Source organism: Amorphotheca resinae (assembly GCF_003019875.1).
Source record: "Amorphotheca resinae ATCC 22711 unplaced genomic scaffold M430scaffold_1, whole genome shotgun sequence".
Classification (NCBI taxonomy): Eukaryota; Fungi; Ascomycota; class Leotiomycetes; order Helotiales; family Amorphothecaceae; genus Amorphotheca; species Amorphotheca resinae.
The window spans coordinates 2,876,634-2,901,869 of NW_020194471.1; the positions used below are offsets into that span (position 1 = coordinate 2,876,634).

The following is a 25,236-nucleotide window of genomic DNA, read 5'->3' on the forward strand; positions in this document are numbered from 1 at the left end:
AACTCGACTGATTCAGGCCCAATCCATCTGACCCTGTTCTGACCGGGTCAAGCCCCAATTGAGGTCAACGGCATTGATCAATTGCTTCCCGTCCCCCCTCTCGTGATCTCATCCAAGTGGGTGCGCGGTGCGCGGTGATGGGTGATCATCCCGCGGCGTCATGCGCCACTCTCCCCGATCATGAGCTCAGTCCTACAGATAAGCAACCGCCCCTCCAAGGGTACGCAGGTCACGTGCTGCCCCTCCATCCCGTCCTGTCTCTGCCATGCTCCTCCTGCCATGGATTTGTGTCTCTCATCTTCCACTCTTCCACCCGTGCGATTCAACCCATGACAGTCAGGATACTTGTCTTGTATGTTTGCCTTTCATCTGCCATCATCCACAAGCTACAATGGATGACCCGTGGACGAGGGGCATAGGTATCTAGTGAGACCTATGCATCACCTCTCTCGGAGGGCTGTCATGAATACCGCTCCTGCCGCCTGGTCTGACGGCTTTCCTCCTTCCACGGCATCCTATCGGGACGGCTAGAGTGCTATCACCACCACCACTCCAAGCTTGCTTCTCCATTCCTACGTTCTCCCTGGAGTCTCCTATATTGTGACACTCTTCATACCTCAAGCGAGAAATGCCCCTGCTCCCTGCCAAAAGGCGTGGGGTTGATCAGTTGCTCGTGAGGACGCATCCCATGGTAATTGGGAAGCGGATTTGCCCCCTCCCCTTTCCTATATTTTCGCAATGGCTGGAACAATCATAGATTGATTGTGGCTTATCTGAGTACGCGTCGTCGGTGTTGGTTGACGGAATTTCACGTGCTCGCCTACACCCAGACGATCAATTATCGAAAGGGGGCCAGGAATTGAGATTGCATATCGGTAATGAAACTTCCATTTGTCTCTACTTACTGATTGCCAAGTACCTTGCCATCCGCTTTTATGGTACTGGATATGTCTATTTCATGAGGTGGGTTGGAGTACGCAGTACCGTGGCTATCTTTGAAGCTGCCGTTCCCGCTAGTACCAATACAGTATGTAACTTGTTTCTGCGCGCTGGGCTTGTCCTACCATTCCTCAATCACACATGGCGCATAGGTCACGGATATGACAAAAAGCCTGGTGGGTATGTATATAGACCCGTTGTCTCTTCAATTCTGGCTCTCATCAATTTCCATTCTTCTGGGCAGGTCCATCCTTGGCACTTGAACATCTCATACATCTCCTGTCTCGTTGAAAGCGAGCATGGCTGCTAGCCTGCTATACTAATAGGTAAGCCGTTGTCTGGAAACGGTCTCGGGCCCGTGAGTATGTTTTGATGCCGGATATGGTCACACCCACAATTGTTACTTTGGGTTGCAGGACTCACGTGGCGGACCGATTTCCAATGAGGCTGCCTTCAGAGTGATGAAGAAGCCCTCGCATGCGGTGCAGACGTTTTATGAGGACCGCTCTCCTCACTCTTTTGCGCTACCCACGCCCCGTCCATGGAGGACGGCAAGGACTGACTTGGAGATCTTTAGTGCGGGGCAACTTCTATGGTACTCCGGAGAACAATTTCCTCCACCTCCCCAATCGAAATTTTACAAGATATCCCGAGAACCTAGTTCTTGTATCAAGAGCAGCGTCGTTAACATGACTGCCTTTCAGGTCGACGGCTCCTCAGAGGGTCTGAGGAGGATGGCGGACAATTGCAATCAATCTTGACGGAAAGAAACATTGACAGCTTCGGATGTCGAAGAGTTGACCCTAATGTTCCTATCGAAACCACTGTTGAGATACTTGGACAACTTGTTAGGGAGGCAAGATTGGTAGTATCGGGCTGTCGGGAGTCAAAGTCGAGACCATCCGATGAGCCATGAAGATTCACAGGATCGACAGGCTAGAGGCCGAAGTCCCACTCTGGGCAACAGACATCTTCATGAACGGTGTGGCAGAGACATGTGCCGAGCTTGGTATAACCATATGTGCCCATATTCCGCTGTAAGCCACCCGAGGCTTGAAAAAGTCACCCTTCTGAAACACTGGAGGCGGTGTCTCGAGATTGGTGATGATCCACGGCCTAGGGGTCATATTTCACAACTCCTGCTCCATTCAGATTGGCAATGATTGACCCTCTGATCGTGTAGTGGTGCCGGAATGTTGAGGTATGGAATCCGAAGCCCAAAGACCTGGGGAATGACCATCACCGCTTCTCCCCCGCTTCCAGAGCATGAATCCCGAAAACTCGGAGTTGGTTAAGGAGCTGCAAAAGCTCGCGGAGACCAAAAGATGTACTTCTGCGCAGCTGGCCCTGTCGTTGGTGAGATACCATAGCGGCAAGCCGGGAATGCCATTCATGCTGGGTGCGAGGTCCAGGTCGAGGGTCCGGGAGAATTGCATAAGTGTGCAGCTGCTATGGGGATTTGAAAGAGATTGCCGATCTTCTAAGCTTTTCAATAGCCGGTGATAGATATCCTGCAGCAGCTGCAATGTTATGCGAGTACTGAAGATAGGTATTTGAATGATAATGATGAGTCCAAGGAAACAACCCTTCAATTTCCTGCTACTCATATCGACGCAGCTCATTGAGGCTCTATCAGGCTTATATAAGCGACAGCGGTATCAAGGACGACATCTTACTACAGATCGGTATAATAACTGTAACTCCACGGGCAGTATTCTTGCCTGAACTTACGTATTTCCAGCTTCCTTGATGGATGTAGGGCCATTTCCAACAAGATAGAGATCGCCTTACGCAGACGATCCATCAAAATGGTCTATTGCGGCAAACCATCGACCTCGTGTCGCCAATGTAGAAGACGCAACATCAAGGTAAGTTGTATCAGTACAGATCTTTGTCTACTACTGACAGGATCCAGTGCGACAAAAAAAGAGACTCCTGTGGGCAATGTTTGAGGGCTAATATCTCATGTCCTGGCTACCACGATCCCAAGAACCTTGTCTTCAGAGATGAAACAAAGTCAGTCGTCCGAAGAGCTACTGCTGGAGTATCAACACCACCACCAGCTCCCATCGTCCTTCCCCTAGATCTCCGGGCCAAATTTTGGTTTGTCTCCCAGTATGTTCTCGGCGACTCCTCTGCCTATGACTACATGCAGACCTTCTATCCCCCTCGCCCGTCGATGGACTGCGGGCATCTCACCGCAGCCGTCAGAGCAGCAAGCCTAGCCTTTCTCTCTAATGAGCACCACTCTCCTCTGATCCTAGAGAGCGCCCGGAAGATGTACTGCTCAGCCTTGCTCCTACTCAACAAGGCATTGTCTTCGCCGCATCTCGCTACCCAGAATATCACTCTCCTCGCTGTCCTCCTGCTGCACCTCTTCGAACATCTAATAAAAAGGGGGGAGGTTCCTCTTGAGCCTGAGACCAAGCACAATGATGGCGCTATCGCTATCGTCAGGCTTCGGGGCAGCGATCAATTCAGCACCGAGGCCGGAAAGAGGATGTTCCTGCAGCTGTGTTCAAATGTCATATTGAACTGCATCAAACGCGAGGTTCCAGTCCCGCCAGAAATGATAGCTCTCCGGACCAATGCATCCCGTTTCATGGACACCAGCGACCCCCGATGGCGTCTCCATAGCCTGATGATCCGCTTCGCTTCATTACGAAGTGCCATGCGGAACGGCGAGCTGCCAACCTCGGAGTTTCTCGAACAGGCGAAGACGCTGGATGATGAATATCTCGCGATCTGTAGTTTCATGGGACCGAAATCCCGGTCTGAACTTTTGGAGAATACGGATTGCCGTGATGTAGCTCTCGGCAGCAGTCACGTCCACCTAGGCCGCAGCTGGAACAGTTTCCGTGTCGCCCGAGCATTATTCGGGGAGACCGTTCAGAGATACTCTCTGGCGGCAGAGAGCGCTGTGCCTAATTCCCCGGAGTGAGAATCAATCGGCTACGATAAAAGTATCAAAGCTATGCTCCTCGATTTCTGCATGCCTCTTACTAACCCCAAGAAACCGGATGATAACAAGAGGTGATATCTCGCTTGACCGTATTCATCTGGTTTGCTCTTCTATCATGAAGCCGAACTTTAATCAAGTATCTTCCGGATCACCGCAACCTCGCCTCTTCTACATCTGGGCTCAGGACAATGACCACAGGCCACCCCTCTCTGCATTGGCCTCTCAGATCCGACGCCATTGACCTCGACTCCCGCCTTCTATATCCTTCTCTTCACCTTGACGATACAAGAAGCAATGCCCCAGAGTGAGCCTGCCCGAAGGTCCACCCCACAAGATGTATTATTGCTATCGCCTCACGCGTCCATCTCGAAGTCCGGAAGGGAATACCGCGAGATCTTGACCTGATCCCGCCTCCCCGCTCGCCATCCTCGTGCACCTCAAGCCAGCTAGTGCCCAACGGTCACTGACGACTGACCTTATACCTCCTCGAGTACATACTCATCCTATCTCGGACACGAAACCCCTTTCATCCATCTATGGGAGCAGCATACTCATAATAAAGCATAGAACTGAGGACCACGTTGCCCATCACACTCGATGAGCTCGGGGAGGAGAGGATAGGGGATTCTCTATATGACGCCGCCGCCCTCGCGTCTCGGTCGGGGAAGGTTCTGAGATTGATTGATACTCGTGTACGGATGGGATATATCGAATACCAGTATGTAACGTATGTATGGCATCTGCTGCCGCAGAGATCCATCTGTCCGTTTATTCCTGACATACCATAATCATTAATCACTTAATTCTTTTTTCTGTAGGCGTGCATGTGCTTCTGGAGACTAATTAGATAGACTCTATGCTTTACAGAAGAAGGGTGCCAATGGGCAGAACTGGGCCGTGAGGGGGGGCTTGTTTCCTCGTTCGCAGAGGGATCCGAACCGCAGCTAGAGCAACAAGACCGATAACTCTCATCAAGATTTGCAGCAGTCACAGCACTCATGTTAGAAGCTATTGCCTACTAGATAGATGACGACGTTGATGGCGTGATAGTTCGGATAGATTCTCCCTGTGTATTCGGCACTTGTATGTACTGCCAGGCCTTCTTCCACCCATCCATCCATTAAGGGGGGATATATCATATCATACACGCCAACCATCCCATCGGATGCTTTTTGCTCATGTTTATGCTCATGCCTCAACGGAAAAGGTCATAAAACACCGTCCTGGAGAGCAATGCGAGAGGCTAATGCTAATAATGCTAACGCTGTCCAAATGTTATACCCCGTAGCAACGATACCCTAGAATAAACCTATAGCTTAGGCAAAAGAAGTAGAAATCGTCGAGCCCAAGAGCGCCTCCCAATGCAACAGCCGTCAGAGGAAGAGAGGAATGATGAATCGCTAAAGTGACTTTTGGTGCCGACCCCGTACCGCGGTGTCGTGTGGTCCCAGTCGCCCGACTTGATATGTACAACCTCCCCGGAACCCCATCTATATGTTTCTTTTTTGTTTATTCCTACCCGCTGCTCTTTTTCCGGTCTTTGGAACTATGTTCCGCACTCCGCGCTCGATCTTTTTCGAGTAGGAGAGTCAGTTGGCTCTTGCTCCTTATCAGGGAACCCGAGCCCTCCGGCACATCTGCACTAGAAGTTGGGGTAATTGGTCTTTTGGTAAACGCACCGGCAGGGCCCGCATCTTCTGAACTCCTTCCCTTGCCCTTGTCGGGCTTTCTGGGACTGGATACTGAAGTTGTTTGGGCTGGGTCCGCCACATCACCACCCAAGTCGAGCTGCCCAGTAGCAGCAGCAAGGGTCGGTGCTAAGCTGGGTGTACTCTTGGGATCATTTGATAAATAGCGAATGGCACCAAGATCATGGGGCTCCTGTTTGCCAGCAGGAGTCGGCTGGTGCGCTCTGTGCGAATACTGGGGACCATCACTTTGGGACTGGGCTGAGGACTTTTCTGCTGTTGATCGGGAACCCTCCACGACACGGTCATCAGCCTTAGCAAGCGCCGGTCCCTTCATAACACTTGCCGCAAGCTCTTCGGCAGGGATCTTTTCTCCGGATGCTTGTCGATTCTCCATAGCGCGGAGGGCAGAAGAAGGCCCTTGGTCTCCAAATGAAGCCACATCTGGACCTGATATATGCTCATCTTGATCCTGGCGAGCCCCAGGTGTCGGTGACAAAGAACCCGTCGAATCCGTGAAATTTGTGGTGCCCCGCTTCTTTGGTGACGGTGTCAATGATCGATCAGAGGGAGAGAAATTCTCCTGTAGTTTTGCCTGCGGGGGTTCCTTGCTGCAGATATTAGATGACTCCGGGGGTATGGGTGGGGTCCTCTCTGGTGATGACGGGGGCTCAGTAGATGCTGTCGTCTCGGCAGTCTTAGAGGAAGTCTCGGACGAAGATTGCGAACTCTTGCGTCGGACTATTACGGGTCTTTTCTTCCTGACAGCCACGGGGCTTTTCTTGCTAACAGTTCCGGAAGTGGCCGCCGCTTTCTTTTCTGTTTTGGAACTCGGCGAACCAGGCGAAGGGGGTTGTACAGTGACATGTGAATTAAAGCTGGCCGACGACATCGACTCATCTTCAGATTCGTGCGGCGAGATGAAGCGGGCAGTTGGCCGGGGTCCTGTTGTAGAAGGACCTCTCGACTTCTTGAGTATGGGGTGTGGCATTACCGAGGGAGCTCTAGATGTTGTCGATGAGGACGTAGTACTCGGACGGCCCTGGTGCGAACGGCTGACAGTAGTGGAACTCGAGCCGCGGGGCCCAGCGCGGGCAGTTCTCTCCTAAGAGGCCAAAGTTTCAGTACGACGCGGCTTGTGCGAGAAGGGGGAGGGGGGATGTAACCCATACCATGGGAGGAGTTCCCTCATCCCGATTTGGAGGTCCTCGTAATGGCACAAAGCTCTGGCCATGTGAGATGTGCGAGAACAGGCCGGCAATGGTGGCACCGTTCAGCTCTCGTTTCCGACTGCCCCATATGCGCCACCAGTAATTCTCGAGACGTTCGGCGGTGGGATCGAGGAGCCTTCGTTTTGTGGTGGTGTAGACTGGGAGACATTAGAACGGACCATCCCGGTGACAGAGGTTCTACCTTTCCAGAACTTGGCAATGTCCGCAAGATCCAAAGGCTCAGTACTGATCCGCTCTATGCTTCCCTCGATATAGGGAGAGTTGTTGACCACAATGCCTTTGGGCAGAATCAACGACATGCTCGTAGCACAGGCAAGAAAAAACCGCCGCCGACTGCAGCAGCTCTCCTCAGGTAGGCAAGCCTACCTAGAAGAAGCTGCGACAGATGACGCAGTCTGAGCAGTTGGCATCCAGAGACAAGCCTCTTTCGGACTGACTTCGAAGGTGAGGAAACGAGGGTGGGAATTGAAAAACGAGGGTCCTTCTGGCAGCCGGGGGGGTGTGTGGGATGTGATAGATTGAATTGGGTGGGAGAGGAAGCGGAACAATAAACGAAAAGAAGCTTTTTGTCGGTTCTAGACTTTCGTGTCCTTCGCAGTTCGGGACTCTATCAAACCACACGCGGGCTAAACCTAAACGAGACACGAGTTGAGGAGAGGAGCCCAGGGTCTGCAGCCAGGGCTATGCGGAGATCTGTGGATCGGTTCTTGACCCAAAGATCCACGGGCGGGAGGGTACATACAGAGGTATTTGTACTCTCTCTGCGCGTGCAACGCCGAGTGTCTGGGAATGCGGAATGTGCACTGTGCCTAGGACCACAGCGGGCGCGGGGGGGCTGGTATGGGGAACGGAGGGCAGCGGAGGATGACGAGAGGCCTATTAACTCAGAGAACCGCGAGTTTAGGGATGAGCCGGCCACTTAGGAGACAACAGGATGAGCGGACGGTCCTGGGCCAAGCTTACTTGGGAGTAGGGACTGCTCTGTACGAGACTTGTCTGTCGCGGTGAATAATGTGACTTGCTCTAGCCACTGGACGGCGCGCAGAGGAAGACGGCAGGTGACTGAGTAATGATTGGCGATGGAGGGGGAGGACACAGACTGACTTATAGACCAGACAGAGGCTTCGTGTCTGATAACCCAAGGATGTTGTCGCCAGGAACATACCACCCTACTGCCCACCCTTACACATGACCAGAGATGTACCTGGATTTGCATTCAGTATCTGGTGGATGGATGGATCTATAGCCTTTGCTCTTGACCTTACTATAGATATCATTGTCGATACCCTCATTATTGCCTAGCTAGGCCTCCCAGCTCGGAAAGCAGGACAGGCGATGCAAAAGCCTCTTTCTTCCTCAACAACTCGCCAACTCACCGCCCCCGAGTCCTCTCTCTTGTCTCCCCCGGCCTCACAGGCTCACGCCTCCGTCCTTGCATGTACTGCATGGGATAAAATGCTACGGCGTCCATGTCGTGATGTCGGAAACCTCCCGAGCCTCACCCACGTACAGAGAGCAGCCTCCCTCCGGCGCCGTGGCTGTGCTGCTGACCCTGTTTCCTCTCCCACGTCGTGTGACGCTCGGAAATCGAGAATCGCAGAGGATGTGATATATTATATTACATATTTATATTTATCTCTCTGATACTACCTAGGTACGGTAGATAGTCCTGGCACGATATCTCTTGCGCCAACCCAGCTTTCCAAACGCAACGGCTTGCCCGGAACCCCCAAAACCCCCAAATCCCATTACGCGCCGCAATCCAACCCCCGGGGCCTATCTCCTATCACCCACTTCCCACCTGCAGTCATCAATACACAGTGACACCCTCCTGACGCAGTGCTGGACATGTCTGCCCAATTATTCCCAAGGCTTCTAGAACGTTGCTTCTCTGATCCCCTCGTCCTACAGAAGTACAGACTCTTGGAGGTGGCAACCCCCCACATTGTTCCCCTTCCTCAATGCGCTTGGCCCTGTACATGCGAGGGCCAGCGTCCTTGCGCCTTTTGTCTGACCTACGAATCTACGATGTCGATGCTTACCAGTAGTATCTCCTTACTGGAAATGGGAGTTGGTGAAGAAGCACACCCGTCGTTGTGGGGGTCGCTTGACAAGTTCAAGCTTCACAGAGCAATCAATAATAATAAGCAAAGAAACCTGGCAAGCCGGCGGAGACAATTGGGTAGCCACCCCTTATCCCTTTCGCCATTCTTCTTTGAGCCCTGATCAGCAGACATCATCTCAACCTCTCACACCGCCTTTGCAACCGATAGTCGCATCCATGGTCCTGGGTTCTAGACATCGGCTCTATCGCGCAACAAATTAAAATTTTTTTCTATGCCTGTGTACAAGTGCATTACTCCAGATGCTGCTCTCTCGGTGGTCTCCAATTCTACGCGTCCCAAGTAAACCTGCCCCAAGTCAAGAATGCAAGCCCCGCTAATAACAAGACAAAATGACGTCCATTCGCCTATGTTATGGTGTAACCTCCGCTAGAAAACAAAGTCAGCACTGTCGTTCTTTCTAAGCAGGATAGAGAGGGGGGGGAAGCAAGTTGATAAGGCCTTGCAAGCACAAGCGAGGAAGTGGGGGAAAGATAAAGCAGGTCAAGGAGTGATTTTACATACTCAACGCGTAAATCGGCACCTGGAGTTGGGACGTATCATCAGTAACTATCATACAAGAAGCAAAATGGGGGTGGGGGGTAGAACAGCGATCCTGGGCAAGACTCAACCCAACACCGAGGACTAGACGTACCTGTGATATAACCCGAGGCGTCAGACGACAGGAATGTGACGGCGCCCATAAGGTCTTCTGGCTGACCCATCTTGCCTTGAGGAATAAGGGATGTCCAATGTCTCTTGAGATCTGGGTTTTCGTCAAGAATCTTCTTTGTCCTAGATTTCACCTTTCAGCATAATACTCGATCAGATACAGTACTGCCGTGACTCACAGTGCTGTAAGCATGTAACCGGGACTGATGCAGTTCACGCGAATACCACAATGAGCCCACTCAACCGCCAAGCTGGAGGCCAGATGTCGGACAGCTGCCTTAGCAGCGTTGTACGGAGCTTGGGGTTGTGGGACATTGACGATGGCTCCTGACATGCTACCAATGAAGACCATGCTTCCTGGAGCCTTCCGTTCCATCAAGTGTTTTGCAACTGCGACTGCGAACAGATATGTACCATCGACGTTAACGCCCCACAATTTGCGTACTCGGTCAATTGGGTAGTTGATTGCCTCAAAGTTCTCAGTGAAGCCTGCCGATGTGACAAGGTTATCGATCTTGCCATGCTGCTCGATAACTTCTGCAATGGCTGCCTCAACAGACTCTTGAGAAGAGACATCTGCGTAATGTGCTGTCACCTTTGGAATCCTATTATCTGCTTAGCCACGTCCAACTTTTTGTGTATATAAGAACTGACTTCTCTGCTCCTGGGTTCTCCTTTTTGAAGATTTCCACGAGCTCTACTGCTTGCCTCTCTGCCTCCTCCTCTGTAGAAAGTCAGTAGGGGCCCTGTAGCAGGTAATTGAAACTTACTGTTTAGATCCACAATGGCAACATCAGCACCACTGATGACCATTGCTTGGCTCATCACCAGGCCCAAACCTCTAGCACCTCCGGTGACAACGCCAACACGACCTTCAAGAGAGAAAGAGGCGAGAGTACGCTTGAAATGGAGACCACCTCGTCCTTGCACGGGTGTGCTAGGAGGAAGGTCGGCCTCTTCAGGATATTCGACCTCGACAGAAGGGTCGGTACGGGCGAAGGAGCCCTCGCGCTCGTCCCCCTCCTCCTTCTCATCCCGACGAAGAGAGCGACTGGCATGAAGGGATCGCTGCTGGAATACGGCAGAGGGAGATGCACGAGCTGCAACTGGGGCGCGAGCAGCTCGAGCAGCTCGAGCAGCGTGGCGAACCCATTGCGACCGCATCATGGTGGTTTGCGGATTAAAAAAAAAGAAAGACGAAGGGGAAAAGATGTGAAGGGTAGGTATGGGAAAAGGGAGTTTGGGACCCAAAAGATGGCCCAGGGACTAGTTGCGAAGAAAAAAGGCACAGTGGCGATACTGTAGGAAGGTTCTGTAAAAGCTGAGGAAGCTTGACCGACCTGTCCACAAAATATTAGGGTTGAGCTGGAGCGCAATCCATGTTGACCACCGTAGCTTTTTGGTGCAGGACAGCGTATGACGTTGCTGCGCATAGGTAAACATCGTGGTGAATAAACGGAGGCGCGTCCAGGCCCCCTGGGCACATGACTTGACAAGTTTTTCCTGGTGCTTTAACTCTACACGGGCAAGCCTCTCCCCCAACAAACAAAGGAAGAATCACGGCAACTGATTCGATGCCCTGCCTCGCGACTCTTGTCCTTCCTCTGCACCTAGGGGCCAGACCAACTGTCCCCGGGAATACTGATACGCACCGCAAGGTACCTTACTGCAACAACTGCTGCTCCACGGGGTAAACACCTTAGAAACGCTCTTTGGACTGCGTGCCGGGTCTGATTGGCTCGGCTCTCTCTCTCGCCTAGCGGTTCCCCAGGCCCCGATTCGCCAATCCGCTTGGCACCGCAGCTACCCCGGATACAGCCTAGCGCATCCTCTGCCCCAAAAATAGATCCGCAGTGCTCGCCGTGCGCGGTGCTCGGTACGTCCTCCGTACCAGCTAGCCTTGGCTGGGCTAGCGGCGCTTAGCTAAGACCACACACGCCACCTCCTTGCGACACCCGTCACCAGTGCTTCGAAATCCTTCTCTGCTCTCCAGCAGCTTATCTGATGATAAAGGACTCCCCTCCCTCCTCCCACCACCATCCATCCATCCATCCTTCATCCTTCTTCATCACCAGCATCATCGGGGTTGATATCGACATCGACTTCATCCCCTAGCTGTATCTGTCAAACCCCATTCCCTTTGTCGTCGACGCCATCCGCTGGCCTTTCTACCGTCATACGATACCCCTCTCCTCCCCGACTGTCAACACCAACATGCATTTCTCGCAGCTCGGAGCCGCTGCCACTCTGGCCGCCCTCACCCAGGCCTTCCTCCTGCCACCCACCATCTCCTCTGCAGACAAGGACGTCGTCAACAGCCTCCCATTCGACGCTGCCGCAGCTGCCAATGGCCGAGTTTTGGAAATCGAATGCCCCGGATGTCCGGTCGAGATCACCAACATCCAGGGCGAGACCAAGGCTGCCGCCAGCGAAGTCGAGAGCGCTCTTCGACTCAACTTCTCCCTTTCCCACAAAGATGCCGACGCACTCATGCTGAATGGCCTACAAATCTATCCTATCGACCCGCGCTCGCAAAACCTCCTGGTGCCGCTTACCGCGGATCAGCTTGTCAAGTCTTCGTCCGGCACTTGGGATTACGCAGCTCACCCCAACCTTGGTTACTCGTTTAGCGTCGTGCATCCTGTGCATGCTTCGGACGATGATCAACTTGACATTGTTACTCTGCACCTGGAAATTAACGAAGTTAGCAATACCTTCATTGATGGAATTCCAAGCGTCGATATCAAATTACTGGAAACACCAAGCGGCAAACTGATGATTGGAGACGCTACAGTATCACCAGCACGACCGTCAGCGTCAGTTCCAGCCAAAGCTGGTGAGGAATGCAGAACTGTACTCTGCAAATGGAGGGCGATCGTTGCGGACAGACTATCAAAACTGAAGGGATGCGCTGGCAGAATGCGTCCACACCAGGGTCAGACTATGAAACCCGCTGCTGACCACGACAACTCTCACCACCACCACGGCCATAGTCGTCCTCGCCCATACGAAACTCATCGTGCTCACCATCACCATAGACACAACGGGTTTGCTCAATTCATTAGAGCTATCATCTTGCGTGTCTTCATCCCAGTCATGATTGGTGTCGTCGTTGGGGTCACGGCTAGCGCAGTTGGTATGGTCGTTGGGCACATCGCTATCTTCACATGGCGAGCACTTTTCCGCCGGGGCCAAAGCCCCGCTTATTCCCGGGTTCAGGAAGAGGAGGCCGCCAGCGAAGATGAAGGCCATGATGAGACCAAGAGCTTCCTTCAGCATCAGGATGCACCTCCCGTCTATGAAGAGGCAGTTGCTGGCGAGAAAGCTTCCGAGTAGAGGAGTAGTATGGCGAAATTATAAGCGTTCATACATACGGGACTACCTTATCCTTTTGAAGGCGTATATGAATGGAATTGGGGTGGAATTCAAGGGAGGTTTGTATTAATTGGAGTTTATGAAAAGGAGCAAGGAAGGAAGGACGGAAGGCATGGAAACCTTGGGTATAGCCATACGGAAATTACTTTTTTTTGTAAATTGTATAAGCAGAATCGGAATGAGCACGATCGTTTTGTCTCGTAAAAATTAACCTCTCTCGCGTCCCTCACCCCAAGCTCGTGGTTATGCGGCATCAGCTTTGACGGACCCAACATGTTAGTCCACATCGTAAGAGTAGACCTTTGGAGCAAGGTTCCGGCGACTTTTGAATTACTGGAAATATCTCGACGCCTCGGAGGTCTCGCTGTGACATGGGTGTCGAATTCCACCTAGCAAGAGCAATTGATAGTAGACAGACCATCATTACCTACAGATAAAAAACAAACGAATGCCTATTGATGCTAACGCCTCTGAAGCATCAACACAGACCGCGCTATGTCGAAATTACCTCTCAATCAAGCTATATAAATAGATATACACCACGCCAACAGGGTATCATGTCAATCATGCAAGAGCCGCCTTTCACAACTTCAACAATCCTGCAATCCTGCTGGCAACTGACAATTCTTCTACAGTACATACATCTATTGAAGAGCTACCGCCTCCCCCACTTAGTCCGAACTCCATGTCACTAATATGCGTCGTGCTCAAATTGAAGAGAGCCGGCATATGACCTATTAGGAAAAGAGAGGGGGCTATAAGCCGGGTTTCGGACTGCTTGCTGCGCTTCCACCGCCCCTTTTCATGAGGCCGGCGAAGAAGGAAGCCAGCGCTTCGTTTTGTGACTTGCCATCGGGGGAGGAGACCTGGCCTGGGCTTGCAGGATCGGGGGTTTGGTAGCTTTGTCGCTCCTAAGGCGGGAATCAGTCAGTAAGGGGCCTTTAAAGGATAAATGGCGATGGGCTGAGTCGGCTTACCTTTAGTCGTTGTAACATATCGTCAGCGTCTACCTGGATTCCACCCATATTGAACTGTACGGGGCCGATGTGCTCATTGACACGTCCCTCATCTGCGTGAGCCTCATCTCCTTCAAACGAGGGTGACCCTAGTCGACCACGTGCCAGACGGCTATTGTCCATACCAGATGCGTCCTGACGAAGCTTGTCAAGGATTTCGAGTTGGGTAGAGAGGAAGGTCTGAGGGTCTACGCTTGAGACTTCAAGTTTGAGACCGTTGCTCTCATGAGCCGTGGCTTGGAGAGCATCAAGGCTCGGGTCCCGGATTACCTCCTCAAAAGCCTCTACCGCGCCGCCAGGTGCCCGGACCGGTTCGGAATCTTTTGCTGTATCGCCATTCACGTGGCTGTTGGACTCGTAGGTTTCCTCGATATCAATTGACCATCCATTGTTCACGGCTTCTACATCGAAGCCTTCTCGTAGAACTCTGATCTTGCCCCAAGAGTCCCAGTTTGGCGGGACCACGACTTTGTCTCTGTCAATGACATTGTGTTTGAGAGGTTGTCTTTTTAATAGAGAGTGTATGCTGAGAGACGAGTGTATTAGACTTTGTAAGGGGCTGGTGACCGAGGGAATTGTGTAGATGAGGGATGCGCCATCTAAACAAGAGTTAATATTTAAAAACAAGCTATTCAGGATCACAGTAACCTACGCTTCAACAGGACCGTCCTTAGAGTCTGTAGAACAAAATCAAACTCTTCTTCCTTCCATGATCTTTCCTTTTCTAGCATCTCAATTCTATCGGACTAAATATGGAATTAGCAATACCTCGAATTCAAAGTTCAGGGGCACATACGTTTTGACAGACGACACATAATGGAAGACCCAAGGCTTCTTCCCATTCTCCAGGACCCAAAGGCAAACTGACATCACTATCAGTCGTACTACTTGTTCCCCCTCCGTCCAAGGCATTCCCACCTCTACCCCTATCCCGCCAGCTGATCATGACCTCTTCCATCTTCTCCTTACACTCATTATTCAGCGAGACCAGAAGAGTACGCAAGAGCCTTATCCAGTCCCTCAGCTCCCTTAGCCAGAACCATGGCTGTGACCAGTCGAGTAGTATGACGATGAGTGTGTTGGGGATAGTTTGAGGAGTGAGGAGGGGTTGCAGAAGGGGGGTAAAGGAGGGCGACGGGTCTGCGAGAAGGTATATGGAAAGGCGAGCAAGAATATCTACAAGGTATCAGCAAGGTGCCGAGCTGCAATATAGTCTTAATAGCTGTACCTTCATGGTCCGCATCTAGAACATCGTGATAGGTGTAGCCCAAGGCAAAGTTATTCGCAATAGGAGGATGCTTGCTGCTTTGTCTATCCTGCGGTTTCCTCGCATCTTCCCCCGACAACGCCTCGAGGAATTCTCTTTGGGACTCAGCCGATCCTCCTGCTCCGACGTCAGTCAATGCCTCCATGACCAACCTCAATGTAACTTGCCTAAGACGAGTATATTCTTCTCCGGCAATTTCTTCCCGCTCGCAACCCCGTCCAGCATGGAAGACCACATGTCCTTCTTCGCGTCCGAGCTCCTGGGCCTATCATGATCGCTCGAGGTCGAGACCTGTGTATATGTGGAGGTTCTGTTGTTTGAGGAAGCCATCGTGGCATTTGTCCCCGGGTCTCAGGGGCTCGCAATAGAGTGTTTCGCAGAGTTGGAGGATTCGACCGCTCGGTTTTCGAATACTAGCATTCAAGCTGGCCGCCTTGCATGTATCCTTAATCGCCTGCAACAGTGTAGATAGCTCCAGCCTCCAGCTTCGATTTGATTGCTTCGTTCGTTGTCGATCGTTCATAAAGTTGTGAACGCGTTGCATAGGACGCGAGGCCAATCTTTACCGCAGGGCGGCGAGCCTTTTTTTCGACAGCCTCGTCCCCTTACGCATCGCGACACTCTTCAACATAACGGCACGATGAACACTATCCGGCAGATCCAAGAACTCAACAAACGGGAGCTTGAGAATGGAGTGTAAGTTTATTAGCCTTATTCCATAACCCTATTCCACTGACACTTTCATAGCTCCCCAGAAGCTTCATGGCATGCGGATTATCGCGACACAGCCTATATTTACATTGGAGGATTACCGTTCGAACTCTCTGAGGGAGACATAATTACGATATTCTCACAGTTTGGGGAGCCGACATACGTCAATCTCGTGCGTGACAAGGAGACTGGCAAGTCGAGGGGTTTTGCTTTCCTCAAGTATGAGGACCAGCGGAGTACAGACCTTGCGGTTGATAACCTTGGAGGGGCAGTAATCATGGGGAGAACCCTGAGAGTGGATCACACGAGATATAAGAAAAAGGATGATGAGCCAGAGGAAGGACAAGATTTGAACGCGGCCCAGAGAGAGATCGAGGATGTTGACGGGGAAAGTAGGAGGAAGAGGCGCCGGACAAGTGAGAGCGAAAGCGAAGAAGAACGACCGATGCTCAAAGAAGAACGTGAGCTAGCCAAACTCATACAAGAACATGATGAGGAAGATCCCATGAAGGCGTACTTAATACAGGAGAAGAAGGAAGAAGTTGCCTTAGCTTTGGCTAGGGTGAAAGAAAGCAAGCATTCGGAGAAGAGTCGTAAGCATCGACACCACCATCACAGATCACATCGGTCTAGGGAAGATAGTGAGGGAGAAGATAGTCGGCGGTCTCATCGTCGAAGAGAGGGCCACAGTCGACATAGATCACATTCTAGAGACGATCTACGGGATAGTGATCCATATAGAGAGGACGAGAGGACTCGTCGGAGGATATCCGAACGAGAGAAGTCAGAGGAGTATAGATCGCGAAGGCGGAGCCCAAGGAGGGATGGCCACGGACGAGATGATGATGAGAGGAGGAGGAGAGAAGAGTCACCGGGCGACACGCGTCATCGTGAGAGAAGAGACTCTCGACATTAATATCTAATATTTGGAGATGCTTTGCTTTATTCTACATGAGTATGGCGTGTGCTATTCTATGGATACTCTGTACATGCCTCTGAACACCTAAACCTGAAACCAAATGCCAGAATCCATCCTGAGGACCCATCCTGAGAATCCAACCCGGAGGCATCAAATCAACTCCTGCCACTCGATACCACCATAGTAAGCCTTGACGCCACGCTAAACAGCAAATCCGTAATGTACAGTCTCCAACTCAGTTGACCCCAAGATACCTTTTCCACCCATCGCGGACGCAATACCGCTTGCCATCTTCTCCATCTGCAATGACAAACTTCTCCCATCTCCCATCCCTCCCGGCTCCAATGACTACGAGGCTGTGATCACTCGTCCATCCAATGATGCCCTTTGGCGGCCTAGAGCCTAATGCGTCGGGTGAATTCAAAGGCGTTGAGCCTCCATGAATGGGTTCGTCGCCAATCTCAAAATGTGCCGAAGCGAATGAGTAAACATCGGAAAATACCCTTGGCAGTAAGGGTATCCGCCCAAGGATTCCCCATTTTTGACTCGTATCTACATCACCGAGAACAGGACTGCCTCCTCCACTACTGCCCATGGATGTCAATCGCCGATTTCCATTCGGTGTTTCAGACCTCGGCGGTTTCGTAGGATGTGGGATATCGAAGACATGGAGGGTTGACTTGTCAGATGTAACGGCTAGTAGTTGCCCCCCCGGGGCAATCGCAAGAGAAAAGATTGTCGCATGATCCACGCCTCGTCGAAGTTCAGCTATCCGAGCACAATTAGTTGTTGCGAAAACTCGAACTAAGGTACCCTAAAACCAAATTAGCTTCAAGCAGTATCAATATGTCGCTCAGCATACCGTTTCACTGGCAGTGGCCAAAACCTCGCCATCTCGACTTATATCAATAGCTCTAAGAGCTGACCCATGGGCTGGTATGATGCTGACATTGCCAGTTGCCAATTCAACCAGCTGAACTTGACCAGGCGTCCTTCCAGGGAAGGCCAGCGTCTTTGCGGTTAAACAGCATAAGCCCAACGGATTATCGGCAGTCTCAAAGGCGTGCCAAAGATCCGGTTTTGTTTTAAAATGGTAGACGCGGATGCTGTTTTGAAGGGCAACGACAATATGGGATCTCGAGAACCGGACACTGCGAACCGTTGTGAAGACCGGAAGCGTTATGACGACTTTCTGTTTCGCATCGTCCCAGATAACCACCTGAGATAAGTAGTAATTAGGATCTATCTGCGGAAAGCCGGAGCTGGGCACCACTGACTTTATTTTGCGGAAATTTAGGGTTCTTTCCTCCTCCGATGAGCGCGATAAAATTGGATTTGCCCAGCATCTCAACGGCACCTAGCCCGGCGTTGAAATCTATTATCAGTCAGTATGCGCCGTAGGGGAGGGGCTCCTGGATCGTACCTCTTGCGACGCGGAGCTGGCATGGCTCTGAATTAAAGACTGCGGTGTAAGTTAGCATGCGCATTACCGCGGCATGAGACTAAGGGAGTGCATACTGCAGAAGCCGGTGTCGAGCCCAACGGTGAAGCAACTGGCGTCTTGGTTGAAGGAGGCCGACAAGGCTACGGGACTGCTCGAGCTCTCGATAGCTGGTCTGGTGTTCATGGTTGCCAGCTGTGGGCTTTCGCAGAGGTAGTTCTATGGAGGGGGATAAGAGAGGATCCGGGGCGAGCTAGCATATGTGATGATGAGCGGCTGGGCATGTTTAATGTCTGTTGAAGCGCATACTGTACCTATGACTTGATCATTTCCTTGACTGCGGTAGACCAAGGCAGGCAAGTCACTTGGCGGGCAAAGTGTGGTGTTGTGGTGGGTATGGTGGCCCGTGCTTTCCGAGGTCCTCCTTTGGAGAGTAGAGTGCCGGAGAAAAAAGGAGCCGGAGGCTACTACTGCGGGCACGTTGAAAGATACGGACGGGAAAATAGATAGATTAAAACAGGAGATGTAAAATCAGACTAAGACAAGACAAAATACCGGCAGCAGGCGCAAAAGCAGCGCGACAGTAGTATAAGATTGTACGGAGATGGCCTCACCTTGCCCCCCCCTTGCGCCCTCCGCGTATCCTCTCTGCCCACACCCAGCCTTGCTATGGCGACTCCCCGCTAGATGCCCAGTTAGGCAAAGCGCCGACCCCGTCCTGTCACATCCCTCCCTCCTCAAATTGGCTATCGCTAAATTTCCGTTCCCCTGAAGGGACGACCCTCGTCGACCGCAACTTCAAAATTGGCGACGGACACTCGAGCATCTTCCCATATACACATCAATCCGAAATCCCCTTCCCCCGTCCCGTCGCAATAACTCCCGGTCCCATCGCTATCGAGACGTTGAATTGTTCTTCCTGACCAACCTACCATCATGTCTTCACCATTGAGCGCTGTATGTTGATACCTGGCGATATCCTTCATTGACCCCTTATGCATTTTCTAACAACAGCGTGGCTGGTAGTACCATGCTGGGGTTTGATCTCCAATATCGACATCTTTCAATGCCGATACTGACCATAGGCCCTCTCTAGATCAAGATCCGCCGAAAGAAGAATGTCAAGAAGGGTATCCAGTTCTGCTTGATGGTCTGCGGTGCCTCGGGCACTGGTACGTTGGAGCTCCTTCGAAGATCCGTCTCGTATGGCGACGAACTGATCCAATTCATTTTTAGGCCGAACTACCTTTGTCAACACGCTCTGCGGAAAGAAGGTCCTTCAAGCAAAGGATGCTGACGATGCGACCAACGCACACCTCGAGGAAGGCGTCAGAATCAAGCCCATCACCGTTGGTGCGCATAACACATATCCTCTCTGAATAGCAGACACGCTAATAATATTATAGAGTTGGAATTGGACGAAGAAGGAACCCGCATCTCATTGACCATCGTCGACACACCTGGATTTGGAGACCAAATTGACAACGAGGCCAGGTATGATATTGACATACTAGAGTAGCAATTGCTAATGACCTTCAAGCTTTGGTGAGATCGTTGGCTACCTTGAACGCCAATATGACGATATTCTTGCAGAGGAGTCCCGTATCAAGCGTAATCCTCGTTTCCGCGACAATCGTGTCCATGCACTCCTCTACTTCATCACTCCCACCGGACATGGGTAAGTGGTGTCTCGACTCCTATGATCACTGGCTCACATTATTCTAGTCTACGTGAATTGGACATTGAACTCATGAAACGCCTGTCCCCACGTGTCAACGTCATCCCTGTCATTGGTAAAGCCGACTCCCTCACACCTGCTGAATTGGCCGAGTCGAAGAAGCTTGTTATGGAGGACATCGAACATTACAGAATTCCCGTATACAACTTCCCGTACGACATTGAGGAGGATGACGAGGACACTGTAGAGGAAAATGCCGAACTCCGTGGGTTAATGCCATTTGCCATTGTCGGTTCTGAGGAAGTCGTCGAAATTGGTGGTCGCAAGGTCCGAGCCAGACAATACCCGTGGGGTGTTGTGGAGGTGGACAACCCAAGACATTCCGACTTCCTCGCAATTCGAAGTGCTCTGTTGCACAGCCATTTGGCGGACCTGAAGGAGATTACCCATGACTTCCTCTACGAAAACTACCGTACCGAGAAGCTTAGCAAGAGTGTTGAAGGTGGCGCTGGGGCGTAAGTAACCCATCTAAAGACTTGAGTTTCGGAGACTAACAATATTGAAGTGATTCTTCCATGAACCCTGAGGATCTGGCATCCCAGTCTGTCCGCCTAAAGGAGGAGCAACTTCGACGTGAGGAGGAGAAGCTTAGAGAAATTGAGCTCAAGGTCCAAAGAGAAATCAATGAGAAGAGACAGGAGCTCTTGGCTCGCGAGAGTCAACTTAAGGAGATCGAGGCCAGAATGCAACGAGAGCAAACCGCACACCTGGAAGCCACTCAGAATGGGAATGGGAACGTAGAAGCCGATACTGAGGCATAAACGAAGTTATGGATGTTTGTTTTGTTTTGTGGATGGTCTTGCCTTTCGAAGACAAAGCGTGGCGATGAATAGGTCTGTCGCTCTCGGTCGTCGCTGGGGATTTCGGAGCTGGGGTTTTCCTTTTGCGAGTCGTTGACGGCAGTTGCAACAGTTTCTGGCTCTTGAAAAGCTAATCACGCGATTATAATCAATTTCTAATGTGCAATTATTCTGTTCTGTCATAAGGTAGCTAGTAGACTCTATTCAAACTTTGCGAACGCTTTATGCATCGTGGTCGTGAGGCGGCGTTCAGGAAGCACTCGACTCCTACCGAATAGAAAGTTTGTAAGGCACAACGTGATTGCATTTGTGTAATGAGAGAACCGCATAGAATCGGATTCTTATGTGCCTTTGGACGTATGAAATAAACACTCGTGACTGCTCAATCCCTGGTACCCAGGTACCTACCGATGTACCTAAGGTACCTATGGCGTATGAGGCACGGAGTATACCAGGCGCTAAGCCCCGCTGGCGAACCTTCTACCGTCATCTGAGCCCGGCCACCTCCAGGCTCCATTTCATCATTCCACCACCAACGATCAGACATCCAAGCTCTCCTTCTTGCTGTATCACGATATTCGCAGAAGCCTCACGATGTCCGGAAATATCAAGTACACAGCTGCCGCGCAGCGGGATTCTCTCGATGAAACGGCTCACTATCCTCAAGCCCCGCCTTCATACGTTGACCAACCATCCTCTTCCGCCGATGATCAAGCTGCTCTTCTAGGAGCCCCCCGAAGTAGCGAAGACAACGTTCCCGATGATTTCAAGGTATGTACGCGGAGTGTTGTATGGCTTTGTTGGTAGCGGTGCTGATGATATTCCAGTTCGGTGGCTCAGCCGCTGAGGCGACTATCGATATCAGAATGGCCTTCGTGCGGAAAGTTTATGCTATCCTGTAAGCATGGGCTCCCTTTTACATTGTGACCATCTCATCGTGGCATATAATAATGATAATGCAGCTCTGTTCAACTCATCGCCACGGCCATCCTGAGCTCAGTCTCCTTCTTCAGTGCGTCCTACAAGCAATGGATTCAAAGCAATCAGTGGATGATGTGGATCTCCGTACGTGGAGCCCTCGAACAATTATAAAGGATTTGTCTAATCTTACTGCAGCTTTTTGGGGCCATCGGATTTATGCTCCTTACCTACTGGAAGCGAAAGTCATATCCAGCGAACCTCATGTTTCTCGCGGCCTTCACGGGCCTTGAAGCCTATTCTATCTCCGTCGTCACGTCTTTCTTTGATTCGCGCATTGTACTCCAAGCCGTGCTGCTTACCGCTGGCATCTTCGTAGCCCTTACACTCTTCGCCTGCCAGACAAAGTACGACTTTACCTCGTGGATGCCATATCTGTTCGGAGGACTGTGGGCTTTGATTCTGTTCGGATTCATGGCTGCATTCTTTCCCTACAACAGTACGGCTGAACTGGTATACTCTGGTATTGCGGCTTTGATCTTCTCGGGTTACATCCTGGTGGATACGCAGCTTATTATGAGACACTACCATGTTGAGGAGGAGATTGCGGCTGCAATCAGCCTGTATCTTGACATCCTCAACCTCTTCCTTGCAATCCTTAGAATCCTCAACAACCAGCAGAACAACTAGACTAAGATGGCCTGAGGAACCTAGGTGGAGGACTGGGAATGGGTCGCTGCATGATAAGTTAATTTGGGGGGATTAATTGTATTTCATTTGCTAAGGAAACAGACCTTTGGGCGTTGGGAGTGAAACGGACAAGAAATAGCGCTGTTCTCCTCGTTATTATGTCGCTCTTGTATTTACAGAATCACTACTGCATTTCATACTCACACCCGGATTTGCTCCTTTAATGGTACGTATATAGTAAGAAAGTAGAAGAATGGTGAGGCCTTGCTACCACTGTCGGGTACCTACTGTACTGTGCCTGGCTTCTGCTTCTGCTTGGCACAAACCAACTTGCCGCAGGAACAGGAACCCAGGCAGGTCGCAGTCCCCTCCCCTCCCCTCCGCCCCCCCTCGCCCCTCGCCCCTCTCGCGAGACGAGCACGCAGGGAGGCTGCCCGGCACCCGTTGATGGGCAAAGCGACGAGAGAAAAGTATTGAGAAGTGCACTGTCCATCCTTCAAAGATTCTCCAAAGATTTCCTCTCCTAGACTCTTGGAAAAGCAGAAGTAGATCCTTGCCTTCCCCAGACTCGAGCGCTCTAATCGGTTGATGCGATGTTTCATTCGTCGATCAGATCCTCAAAGGGGTTAAACGACGATGAAACTGGAGCGAGCCTTTTCCCACTGCCACACTCTCACCGCCTTTGCAAAACCACCTGCTGGAACCTCCATATCCCACGCTCGTTTCCTGATCTCTATTTCCTGGAAATTTATGAACCTTTCAATCCACACTGAACATAGTCCATTGGGAGCCTTTCGCCCGCAATTGGCCCCAAACCCACTCGCTATCGAACGCCCTCGCGCTCTCACCAAGGACAGAGCGCCATGAACGACCAATCTGCCACTGCTGAGCTCCGGAACGAGAAGGTCGAAGCTGCACAAGATTGGTTACATAAAAGCGGGAATAATGTCAATGAAATAGAGCACAAGCCCGAGGTTGGACATCCAGAGGGGCTTACAGCTAGCCCGACCATCATAAAGTGGAAAGCCAAGCGGAAAGATGATGGCCCGCTGGAAATCGTATGTGGATGGATTGTGGAGCATCAAATTGGTATGAGAATGCCCTCTTACATCCAACTCTAGCTGACGATCAAATCCAGGGCTATCCGTCAACCTGTTGATGCTTCTGAGCTTGACGCATATCTGCTTCCCTCGCGCACGAAGGCATACTCGCAAATTCTTTGAGCTCTCCTACTATAATCCGGAAAGCGGCGAATACTATGCGGGATGGAACGATGCCTGGATGGTATTCTACTGGATCGTTGTCTTCACAGGGCTCCGTGCCGCAGCTATGGATTATGTCCTGATGCCACTCGCAAAACGAGGAGGCGTCAAGACGGGAAGGGACCAGACCAGATTTGCTGAGCAGGCTTGGCTTCTGATTTACTACTCAGTCTTCTGGACACTCGGAATGGTAAGCCACTGTCCATCCCTTCCAAGTACTTGCTAATAGGCGCAGTATCTACTGGTCAATTCAGACTATTGGCTCAACCTCAAAGAGCTCTGGACGGACTGGCCAAACCGAGAAATCGGAGGGTTGCGAAAATGGTACATTCTAGTACAATATGCTTTTTGGCTTCAGCAGATCATGGTTATCAACATCGAGAAGAGACGGAAGGACCACTGGCAAATGTTTACGCATCACATTGTGACGACCATGTTGATATTCACCAGTTACGGGTATCACCAGACGAAGGTCGCAAACCTTATCCTCTGCATAATGGATGTTGTAGACATCTTCCTTCCGGTGAGTCGTTCTCCTCTGCCAGTCACTACCTTCCTAACCTAGTTTCTGCAGGTAGCAAAGTGTCTCAAGTATCTCGGCTACACCACCATCTGCGATATTGTTTTTGGCATATTCATGTTCACCTGGGTCACTGCCCGACATGTATTGTACCTCATGATCTGTTGGTCCGTCTACGCCGATATTCCAGCCACTATATCCTATGGGTGTTACCGGGGCAAAAACGGAGCTATCACCGGCCCCTTCCCGCCGCCTGATCGCTTTGGGCATCTCATCGAACCGTTCCGCGACCCCGAGGGTATTGTATGCTGGAATGATGGTATCAAGTGGGGTTTCCTTTCTGCGCTCCTCTTCCTGCAGGGTATTACCTTGATGTGGTTTTGGATGATTCTCAAGGTTGCAATTTCAGTGTTGAAGGGTGGCCAAGCCGACGATACGCGGAGTGACGATGACGATGACGGCAAGGAGGAAGAGGAAGACATCACGAATAAGAAGACCATTGAGACGATTCAACAGGTGGAGGAAGTTCAACTACCTCCTTATGAAGAGGAGGTGGGAGTCGAAGCTATCAACTTGAAAGGACGGACAAACTCTTCGAGGTATCGGAAAAGCGCGACTAGTGCAACTGGCGTTAGTTTGCCAGGGCACAGCGACAGGAAGGAATTGCTGGGACGGATCGGTTGTGATAAAGGCGCTTGAGAAGGACGGGTTTTTGGGTTTTTGAAAAAAGCAACACGTCTTTCCTTTGATGATTATCTTGCGTGCCATTCCTTCCTGGTGTTTTTCAGTCCTCCTCGGGTTACGCATCCGGGTTGAGATACGGAACCCAAGCTTAATGCTTGTCTATACGATGGAAGCTTGCGTTTCCGTGGTTCTTGATACGCGATTTGATTCGATTGTTTCTCCCTCCAAGTCTCGCCAGTCTTTCTCTGGGGGGTTTGTGTTGAAAAAATAGGGTGTTTCATATGGGATACGCGGGAGGGT

General features: G+C 51.2%; 11 protein-coding genes across 11 annotated transcripts; 7 read left to right on the forward strand and 4 right to left on the reverse strand.

Annotated features, from left to right (window-relative positions):
- The first annotated feature begins 1,515 nt into the window (after window positions 1-1,515).
- Window positions 1,516-2,558, forward strand: M430DRAFT_38715 (hypothetical protein). The gene is made up of 2 exons (XM_024867272.1): window positions 1,516-1,976; window positions 2,123-2,558. The coding sequence occupies exons 1-2, from the start codon at window positions 1,852-1,854 to the stop codon at window positions 2,232-2,234; spliced, it is 237 nt and encodes a 78-aa protein (XP_024725544.1). The 5' UTR covers window positions 1,516-1,851; the 3' UTR covers window positions 2,235-2,558.
- Window positions 2,559-2,747: 189 nt separating this feature from the next.
- Window positions 2,748-3,880, forward strand: M430DRAFT_47083 (hypothetical protein; the record flags this gene model as incomplete). Its single annotated transcript, XM_024867899.1, has 2 exons — window positions 2,748-2,807; window positions 2,855-3,880. The coding sequence occupies 2 exons, from the start codon at window positions 2,748-2,750 to the stop codon at window positions 3,878-3,880; spliced, it is 1,086 nt and encodes a 361-aa protein (XP_024725545.1).
- Window positions 3,881-5,237: 1,357 nt separating this feature from the next.
- On the reverse strand, window positions 5,238-7,312 carry M430DRAFT_162048 (hypothetical protein). The gene is made up of 4 exons (XM_024863417.1): window positions 7,003-7,312; window positions 6,756-6,958; window positions 5,581-6,694; window positions 5,238-5,472 (listed from the first exon to the last, which is right to left on the reverse strand). The coding sequence occupies exons 1-4, from the start codon at window positions 7,118-7,120 to the stop codon at window positions 5,417-5,419; spliced, it is 1,491 nt and encodes a 496-aa protein (XP_024725546.1). The 5' UTR covers window positions 7,121-7,312; the 3' UTR covers window positions 5,238-5,416.
- Window positions 7,313-9,486: 2,174 nt separating this feature from the next.
- Window positions 9,487-10,759, reverse strand: M430DRAFT_94291 (hypothetical protein; the record flags this gene model as incomplete). The annotated part of the gene is made up of 4 exons (XM_024869833.1): window positions 9,487-9,718; window positions 9,775-10,200; window positions 10,250-10,319; window positions 10,366-10,759. The coding sequence occupies 4 exons, from the start codon at window positions 10,757-10,759 to the stop codon at window positions 9,487-9,489; spliced, it is 1,122 nt and encodes a 373-aa protein (XP_024725547.1).
- Window positions 10,760-11,502: 743 nt separating this feature from the next.
- On the forward strand, window positions 11,503-13,270 carry M430DRAFT_162109 (hypothetical protein). The gene has a single exon (XM_024863418.1). The coding sequence runs from the start codon at window positions 11,810-11,812 to the stop codon at window positions 12,929-12,931; it is 1,122 nt and encodes a 373-aa protein (XP_024725548.1). The 5' UTR covers window positions 11,503-11,809; the 3' UTR covers window positions 12,932-13,270.
- A 15-nt stretch (window positions 13,271-13,285) lies between these two features.
- Window positions 13,286-15,771, reverse strand: M430DRAFT_113376 (hypothetical protein). The gene is made up of 6 exons (XM_024861509.1): window positions 15,421-15,771; window positions 15,215-15,370; window positions 14,783-15,162; window positions 14,639-14,732; window positions 13,948-14,585; window positions 13,286-13,881 (listed from the first exon to the last, which is right to left on the reverse strand). The coding sequence occupies exons 1-6, from the start codon at window positions 15,581-15,583 to the stop codon at window positions 13,726-13,728; spliced, it is 1,587 nt and encodes a 528-aa protein (XP_024725549.1). The 5' UTR covers window positions 15,584-15,771; the 3' UTR covers window positions 13,286-13,725.
- A 122-nt stretch (window positions 15,772-15,893) lies between these two features.
- On the forward strand, window positions 15,894-16,880 carry M430DRAFT_15260 (hypothetical protein; the record flags this gene model as incomplete). Its single annotated transcript, XM_024863209.1, has 2 exons — window positions 15,894-15,949; window positions 16,001-16,880. 2 exons carry the CDS (start codon window positions 15,894-15,896, stop codon window positions 16,878-16,880), a joined length of 936 nt encoding a protein of 311 aa, XP_024725550.1.
- Window positions 16,881-17,118: 238 nt separating this feature from the next.
- On the reverse strand, window positions 17,119-18,689 carry M430DRAFT_132131 (hypothetical protein; the record flags this gene model as incomplete). The annotated part of the gene is made up of 5 exons (XM_024862228.1): window positions 18,402-18,689; window positions 18,307-18,345; window positions 18,161-18,258; window positions 17,746-18,102; window positions 17,119-17,697 (listed from the first exon to the last, which is right to left on the reverse strand). Exons 1-5 carry the CDS (start codon window positions 18,508-18,510, stop codon window positions 17,119-17,121), a joined length of 1,182 nt encoding a protein of 393 aa, XP_024725551.1. The 5' UTR covers window positions 18,511-18,689.
- Window positions 18,690-18,995: 306 nt separating this feature from the next.
- M430DRAFT_132133 (hypothetical protein) lies at window positions 18,996-20,823 on the forward strand (the record flags this gene model as incomplete). The annotated part of the gene is made up of 8 exons (XM_024862229.1): window positions 18,996-19,281; window positions 19,351-19,362; window positions 19,421-19,496; window positions 19,561-19,677; window positions 19,731-19,818; window positions 19,865-20,002; window positions 20,050-20,517; window positions 20,568-20,823. The coding sequence occupies exons 1-8, from the start codon at window positions 19,261-19,263 to the stop codon at window positions 20,821-20,823; spliced, it is 1,176 nt and encodes a 391-aa protein (XP_024725552.1). The 5' UTR covers window positions 18,996-19,260.
- A 530-nt stretch (window positions 20,824-21,353) lies between these two features.
- On the forward strand, window positions 21,354-22,625 carry M430DRAFT_38724 (hypothetical protein). The gene is made up of 4 exons (XM_024867273.1): window positions 21,354-21,633; window positions 21,690-21,760; window positions 21,825-21,927; window positions 21,979-22,625. Exons 1-4 carry the CDS (start codon window positions 21,457-21,459, stop codon window positions 22,468-22,470), a joined length of 843 nt encoding a protein of 280 aa, XP_024725553.1. The 5' UTR covers window positions 21,354-21,456; the 3' UTR covers window positions 22,471-22,625.
- Window positions 22,626-23,138: 513 nt separating this feature from the next.
- M430DRAFT_132140 (hypothetical protein) lies at window positions 23,139-25,003 on the forward strand. Its single transcript, XM_024862230.1, has 4 exons — window positions 23,139-23,559; window positions 23,609-23,922; window positions 23,968-24,255; window positions 24,307-25,003. The coding sequence occupies exons 1-4, from the start codon at window positions 23,334-23,336 to the stop codon at window positions 24,949-24,951; spliced, it is 1,473 nt and encodes a 490-aa protein (XP_024725554.1). The 5' UTR covers window positions 23,139-23,333; the 3' UTR covers window positions 24,952-25,003.
- The last annotated feature ends 233 nt before the right edge of the window (window positions 25,004-25,236 follow it).